The sequence below is a fragment of the Lactuca virosa genome, chromosome 2, assembly GCF_052849685.1.
Source record: "Lactuca virosa cultivar CGN04683 chromosome 2, Lactuca_virosa_CGN04683_v6, whole genome shotgun sequence".
Lineage (NCBI taxonomy): Eukaryota > Viridiplantae > Streptophyta > Magnoliopsida > Asterales > Asteraceae > Lactuca > Lactuca virosa.
In genome coordinates, this window is record NC_136427.1 from 297,529,832 (window position 1) to 297,537,163 (window position 7,332).

Below are 7,332 nucleotides of genomic sequence, written 5' to 3' on the forward strand. Positions count from 1 at the left end.
AAACACGTGGTGTGTGTTTGTAACTCTTTCCACTCGATGCATAATTAACAACAGATGAACCTAATTTGTGAACCAAACATTGAAAAACGATAGATCATTTGACCCTTATTGAAAATTTGATTTACAATCCTTGGATTTGATTTATATGATGTAGTTTTGTGTTTCTTTAACACCTGTTTTTTGATCAACTAGACCTCGTGAAATCCAATTAGTTGTCACAAAACTTCCAATAAATAACTTGTCTATCACCTTTAAATTCGATCGGGAATCTTCCACTTTAACTCTTATACAATTATGCTAAATAAATATGCACAATGTGAGCAATCATGTTTGTGGAAGGAATTAGAACATGATATTAGATATAAAATTGCCATGGGTATGGGTTGGTCTCTCTTATTGATTTGTGTATATATACATGCATACACACTTAAGGTAAAAAAACTAGGAACAATTCGAAAAATCATTACCATGATTAGTATGTACTTTTTTTTTGAAACAACAAATGAATTAAACGGAAGCCTACTCGCAATATTTCAACGAGCATCTCGGGTTCGAGATCCTTTACAGGGCACCTTCAACCTTGTTAATTGATAGTGAAAGAACAAAATCCTGATATATGCCAATTAGGTAGAAAAATAGAGATCGAAACAAATAACTCGTGTGATCCAAAATAATAATAATAATAATAAAACATAATAGTTTAGAGTATTAAATAACTTATATCCATAAAATATTTGGTGTAACATATATAATGAATAAATATGAGTTAATATTTTAAGGTACAAAATTACCATGATTAGTCTTTGAGAGACTTATTATTTTTATCATATAAAAACTTATCTAATGAAAATAAATTATAGATATAGGGGAAATGTATAAAATAAATATATAAAACACATTTCCAAATTTATAAAGCTTTATAAAAAAGATTTTCAAATAGTAAACATCTTTAAGAGGTCTTTCAAATGACTTTCAAACTCTACTTGCAAGTGACATGCTTGAAAAAATGTTAGGCTAAGCTATGTCACCACTTATCTGGCAATATTTTCAAGTTGAATTGCAATGTTTCATGGATCCATATGTTTAAAACCATTTTCGAAACCGACTTAGAGGACAATTGCAAAAACTGATAATCACAATTGAAATATCAATGATATTATCATACTCGTTGGTATGGTCTTACAAAAAAAAAAAAAAAAACTACTCCAAGTGAATCTGAATCTGGTCAAAGTCAAACCAGCCTTTGACTTCATTTACAATTAACCCCCCTATACTTTGTATTTAGGTCATCCATTGTCCCAAAACAAAGATATTAATCTGAATCTTGGTATTAGTCAAGAATTCTTGAAGTCAAACAAAACGCCGCTTGATGGAAACGAAGTCTTGACAAAGTTGTTTGTATGCAGACATGTAATGATCGACGGTGAAGGACAGCTGCCTTATCACCTCCCTTTTCTCCTCCGACACCACTTCCACCTCTCTTTCCAATTCCACCATTTTCACTTTCAGTTCATCTCTACATGAAATTACAGCAGCATCATGTTTCTGATTCAAATCATCAACTAACTCACACTTTTCTCTGACTTCCGTTTCCAACCTTCCGATATCTGTTTTCAATTTATCCTCTTCGGCCGCATGAACAATTCTCATTTGATTAATCTCGGTACTCAATTTTATGATTTCATCATCTCGCTTTGATATATCAGCTGTGAATCTAACAGCTTTCTCATGCAGTTCATCATTCCGGGCTTGCTTTGAATCTAATTGCTGCTGTAACGAGGCTATAGTTTGACCAAGCGATAAAAACTGAGTTTGGTCAATATCTTTTCTAGACAGCTCTTGATTTAGCTTTGAAATTTCTTTGTCTGCTGTTAATACTTGCGTTCTGTAGACCTCTATCACTTTTGCCATTGTTTCAATCTTACGAGTTGACTCGCTGATCACAACTTTAAGCTCAGCCACCTTAGCTTTCTCAACTTCAAGAAGGGCGTTTTTGTCTTCTAATAAACTCTGGGCCTTCTTGCTCGAAGTAGAAAGCTCTTCTTCAAGAACTGAAATATTTTTCAGTAACTCCTCAGTGTCATGAACCTTGGTTTCAAGAAGGGCATTTTCGTCTTCTAAACTCTGGACCTTCTTGTTCCAAGTAGACAGCTCTTCTTCAAGAACTGAAATCTTTTTCATTAACTCCTCAGTGTCATGAACCTTGGTTTCAAGAAGGGCGTTTTCGTCTTTTAAGCTCTGGACCTTCTTGTTCGAAGTAGACAGTTCTTCTTCAAGAACTGAAATATTTTTCAGTAACTCTTCAGCGTCATGAACTTTGGTTTCTTTTACCTTTAATGCATCGTCATTGACTGGTGAAACTAGACGCTTGTTGATAGACATGATAGATTCTGACGCGGAAGCGGAACTGGATGATTTTAAGATGGAAGATTCTGAGCATTCGCTTCTAGAAATTTGAAAACCACCTCCACTTGAGAAAGTAAATTCAAAATCGGCAGGTGTTTTGAATTCATGTTTTTTACTCGATTCAGTAACTTGAGGAGAGGTTGAACCGCAAGAATCGACTTGCTGTGTCTTGATCTTGATGGGTGTTGTAAATTTATGTGTGTTCTTGTTGACTTCTTTAATCAAATGATCAGCCAATGCCCCATGCATGCGTGATAACTCGGTTACCAGTTTTGTCAAGTTCAACTTCTTGCAATCGTAAATTTCGGCTGTTATTTCCGAGAATTTTTCATCTTGTTTGATCAGATCAAGGATTTCTTTGACACATTGCTGGAACCCTAGTTTCCCAGAAAGTTGAAGCTCAATTAGTGTATAGATTGAAATGTAAAATACATATATTTAGTACCATAACTGAAATGTATAGTGATGAAATGATTCAGTAACTATTCATGTTCTGTAAGTATCTTACCTTCTACATTTTCTGCCATAATCTGAGTATCCCGTCCTTGTGACTGTGATTTTGATTCGACGCCCTCCATACGAAGAGACCAATAGCCCTTCAATACCTGCATATCATAACATAAGATTAAGTCTAGCTTCCAGTTTGAGTCATATGCGAGAGACTTGAGAGGATTATTTCATAAAGATTCAAAATCGAATGACTACAATTGAACTGTGTAAACATCTAGGTATCGTGTGCTATGTTTCTTACTCTGTTTTATGTTCTTGATTCTTCTTGATTGACTGCGTAACTTTCATATGATTCTTGATAATCACATTCTGATGTAATCCAAAAGTTCGATTCGTCTGTAAGTTTTGCTGCGAATTCAAATTGAAATCCCTGCAGTTCATTATCACTGAATTCATGTAAAATTCATTCTACAAAGCAATTCGTAAATGATAACGAAAATAAGAACAATTAACTGAACACCGACTTCCCTACTAATTATAATCAACATCCGATCTTCCACAACAAATCGAAGAGAACATCAATGAATCAAAATTAAAAGAGGAAAGTTGCGGATTTGACTAAACCTTTCAGAAGAACTGAAGTTAATTCGAGAGATTTGGTTTGCATCTGAAATGATCACTGATTGGAAAGATCAAAGCTCGTTCTGTTATAGAGAGAGACTATGGAATGAAGTAGAAACGGGCGAGAGAGGTCCGAACCAGAATAAAAATCAGGATTTTAGGGAGCGAATGTTACCCGCCTTTTTTCATTTTAAATAGACAAAACTGCAAATTTGATATGTGGTTTGTAAAAATCTTTGCATGGGGTCCAAAAAGTTTCCAGCTTGCACAGAAGGTCAAAAACAATGTCTTTTTTAGGTTTTCGGTCCAAAAAAAATTAAAATTACCTATTTATCCTTTTAATTTCAGTTTTGTATTTTATTTTCTTATTTATATTAATACTTTATGAAATAAAAATAAAAAACAAAGAAGATGACCCTCACTCCACCCCTACCGATACCTCTCTCTCTCTCTCTCTCTCTCTCTCTCTCTCTTGTTTCACACACATGACTAGATGAACTCATTCATCCTTTATCCCACTCTTTTAGACTTCCTAAATCTCCAAATTCACTCCCAATGTCCTCTTTGTCTTCCTCAATCTAACCATTCTCTTGAATCACAATGTTTTGGGATTTCTTTGTAACCATTGTTGTTTGAAATCGCAATCTTACATCCAACAACAGTTCCTGGGTTTCAGAAATCCATGATGAGGTTTCCGCCTTTGTTCCTCTGTAACCTACCTGATTCGAATACCATTCGGGTCGGGTTTAATTTTCTATTTGTTGTTGATCAAGGAGAAGAAGATTTCAAAAGAATCGGGCAAGTCTTAGCCAAGAAAACCTCAAGAAATTCACTCCTAATCGGGGTTTCCGCTGACCATGTCCTCGCTGGATTCACAGATTCTTTAAAGATGGGTAAAACAGATTTCTTGCCTACCGAACGTAATCAACATCGAGAAGGAGATCCGTGAGTTTCTTGTTGGGAATTTGAGTGAAGATATGATGAATTTGAAGTTAAAGGAGGTAAGAGACAACGTCAACACCTGCACAAGCTCCGGTGTGATTCTCAATCTCGGAGAATTGAAGTTGTTTCTTGATGGGACTTGAATCTGCTTCCAATCTCCTCTTTTTTTTGTTTTGTTTGTGGTGGTGTCGTGGGAGGCAGCAACAACTCCGGTTTCTATTGTGTTGTTTTTCTCTTGTGTTCTTGTTTTGTTCTTGAGTGGTTTGAAAGGGAATATGCAGGTGTTTGAGTTGAGGCTAGGTCACCGAAACAGGAAGGGACAGAGGTGGAATGGTGGTAGGGTGGTGATGGTGTAAGGTGGTGTTGGGGGAGGCAGGAACTGATGGGTTTTGAGCAATACATCAATCCTATGGTGCACATGCAAACCCTAAAGCTTTGAATCTAGGTTTCTCTATTGTACATGCAAATCATCCAAAGCTTACAAACCCTAATCTACCATACAACAAAACTTGAAAATAACATAAATAACCAATAAGAATGTTACCTTGATTGTTGCTTGAAGATCTTTAGCGTATGAGAACCTAGCACCTCAAATGTGATGGCTCTAATTGATCACAAACACCAAAGCAAGTTGAATGATCTTGGAGAGAGGGGATGAGAGGCTCAAAATCGGCTCTAAGACTTCTTAGGGTTTCTGGGTTCCGATTTCTGAAGCCCTAGGGGTCCTTATATAGTGGAGCTGCTAGGGTTTCAGTCAAAACCCTAATTGGATAGCTTAGGCCTTAAGCAGTCCAATGGAACCTTCTGGAATAAGGCCTTGGACGATTTCAAGGTGGGCTTCCACCCTAATTTCGTCCACCCCTTTATCCACATGATCCACAACCCACAATCCAATTATCTTATAATTTCAATTCCAGTCCCCTAAGTTTAATTAATATCTTTTGATCACAAAATTAATTTCTTAATTAATTCTTGACCAATATTAATTAATCAGTATGATTTCTCTTTTAATATATTATTCATATAATATATTAATAAACCATAATATCCTCTTTCTCCACTAATCATCCAGTCAAGTTGCTCCGGCGAAGGCAACCTAAAAGGACCATGCTACAACCGGATCAAGTACATACCAAATATAGTTATGGACTTAGACACTAATCCAACAGTCTCCCACTTGGATAAGTCTAATAACTATAGATGCAAGTATGACTTCAAAATCCGATTAACAATCGTAGCTCTCAAAAGCCGCTGTCGAACTCTGACTCGTCCTTTAGATAAGGGATCGTATAGTCCTCCATTCTCAAGATATCGTGCGGATAATTACATGGAACATAGTCATACTTATTGTCCATCAGTTTGTTTCTCGATCTTTGATTTGTCTGACATAGAACTTAATTGAACACATCAACTCAGTCCTGACCGGGCCCGACACATAAGTCAAACCAAATCATCGAGGGGCCCAGATATCGCTTTTAACCTCTTAGGATAAAAGGAACAGATAAACTTTAACTTATATGCATTTACTATTCACTAATCAAATCATGCACAACAATGCGTTTTATAACATCAAGTTACTGATGCGTTTACGCATTATCAATGCACAGCCAACTCGCAAACAATAAACCATATATCTAGGTTTAAAGACTATATGATATTATCGTCTTACGATCACTCGTGATAAATTCCATGAAGTGATACAAGTAAGCGTGGGTTTAATCCAATGCTCAAATCTTATTTCATAAGCACTCATGAACGTTGCAGCAAACTTTTGCTATGTCTAATACACTTTAGACAGTCTACAAACCAATTCACGACAGTCTTCTTTCATATCTACTTCCAACATATGAACGACTGTGGACTGTTCGAATAATCTTATTATTTAGGAAGTCAAAACATGCAAAGTGAAACAATAGGTAAATAATTAAAACAAGATAGTAACTTTACATATAAATAACACTCCTTTATTTAATCATCAAATGTTAATTACAATTTATCTATTACACGTTTCAAAACTATCTAATCACTAAAACTTATATCGTCCTTCATCCCAATGCTCCTAGCGTGCTGCAAGTGCTTAACCCTACTCAGTCCCTTCGAAAGGGGATCTGTTGGGTTCTCTTCTGACGATACCCTCTTTAATACAAGGAGTCCCTCTTCTACCCAATGTCTAATAAAGTGATATTTCCTGTAGATATGTCTGGATCTGCCATGATCCCTCGGTTCCTTGGTTAAGGCAACCGCACCTTCGTTATCACATAAAATTTCCATAGGCTCCTTTATGGATGGTACAACTCTAAGGTCTCCGAGGAAGTTCTTCAACCATATTGCCTCCTTCGATGCTTCACTCGCTGCTATGTACTCTGATTCACACGTTGAATCAGCCACGACCTCTTGCTTGGAACTTTTCCAAGTCACTGCTCCTCCATTCAGGGTAAAGACCCAGCCTGACTGAGAGCAGAAGTTGTCTCGGTCGGTCTGAAAACTGGCGTCACTATACCCTCGTACCCTTAAGTCATCACTCCAACCGAGGATAAGAAACCATTCCTTGGTCCTCCGAAGGTACTTAAGAATATTCTTGACTGCGGTCCAATGCGCTCTACCAGGTTTCCCTTGATATCTGTTGACCATGCTCAAAGCGAAGGCCACATCAGGGTGAGTACAAGTCATAGCATATATGATCGAGCCAACTGCGGAAGCGTAAGGTACTCGACTCATCTCTGCTGTCTCGACTTCAATACTCGGGCTTTGAGTCTTACTCAACTTGGTATTGCTTTGGATCGGCAACTCCCTCTTCTTGGAATTCTCCATACTAAAACGTTTTAGTACCTTATCCAAGTAAGTATTTTGACTAAGTCCTATTAGCCTTTTACTCCTGTTTCTCACTATCCTTATTCCCAGAATATAGGCAGC

At 36.8% G+C, this 7,332-nt stretch overlaps 1 protein-coding gene and 1 long non-coding RNA gene across 2 annotated transcripts; both read right to left on the minus strand.

Annotated features, from left to right (window-relative positions):
* Nucleotides 1-1,221: 1,221 nt before the first annotated feature.
* On the minus strand, nucleotides 1,222-2,896 carry LOC145158679 (uncharacterized). Its single transcript, XM_079077541.1, has 3 exons — nucleotides 2,890-2,896; nucleotides 2,852-2,856; nucleotides 1,222-2,805 (listed from the first exon to the last, which is right to left on the minus strand). Exons 1-3 carry the CDS (start codon nucleotides 2,894-2,896, stop codon nucleotides 1,351-1,353), a joined length of 1,467 nt encoding a protein of 488 aa, XP_078933667.1. The 3' UTR covers nucleotides 1,222-1,350.
* Nucleotides 2,897-2,913: 17 nt separating this feature from the next.
* On the minus strand, nucleotides 2,914-3,589 carry LOC145161481 (uncharacterized). Its single transcript, XR_013738506.1, has 3 exons — nucleotides 3,481-3,589; nucleotides 3,158-3,286; nucleotides 2,914-3,011 (listed from the first exon to the last, which is right to left on the minus strand). It is a non-coding gene; the product is annotated as an uncharacterized LOC145161481 (long non-coding RNA).
* Between the last annotated feature and the right edge of the window lie 3,743 nt (nucleotides 3,590-7,332).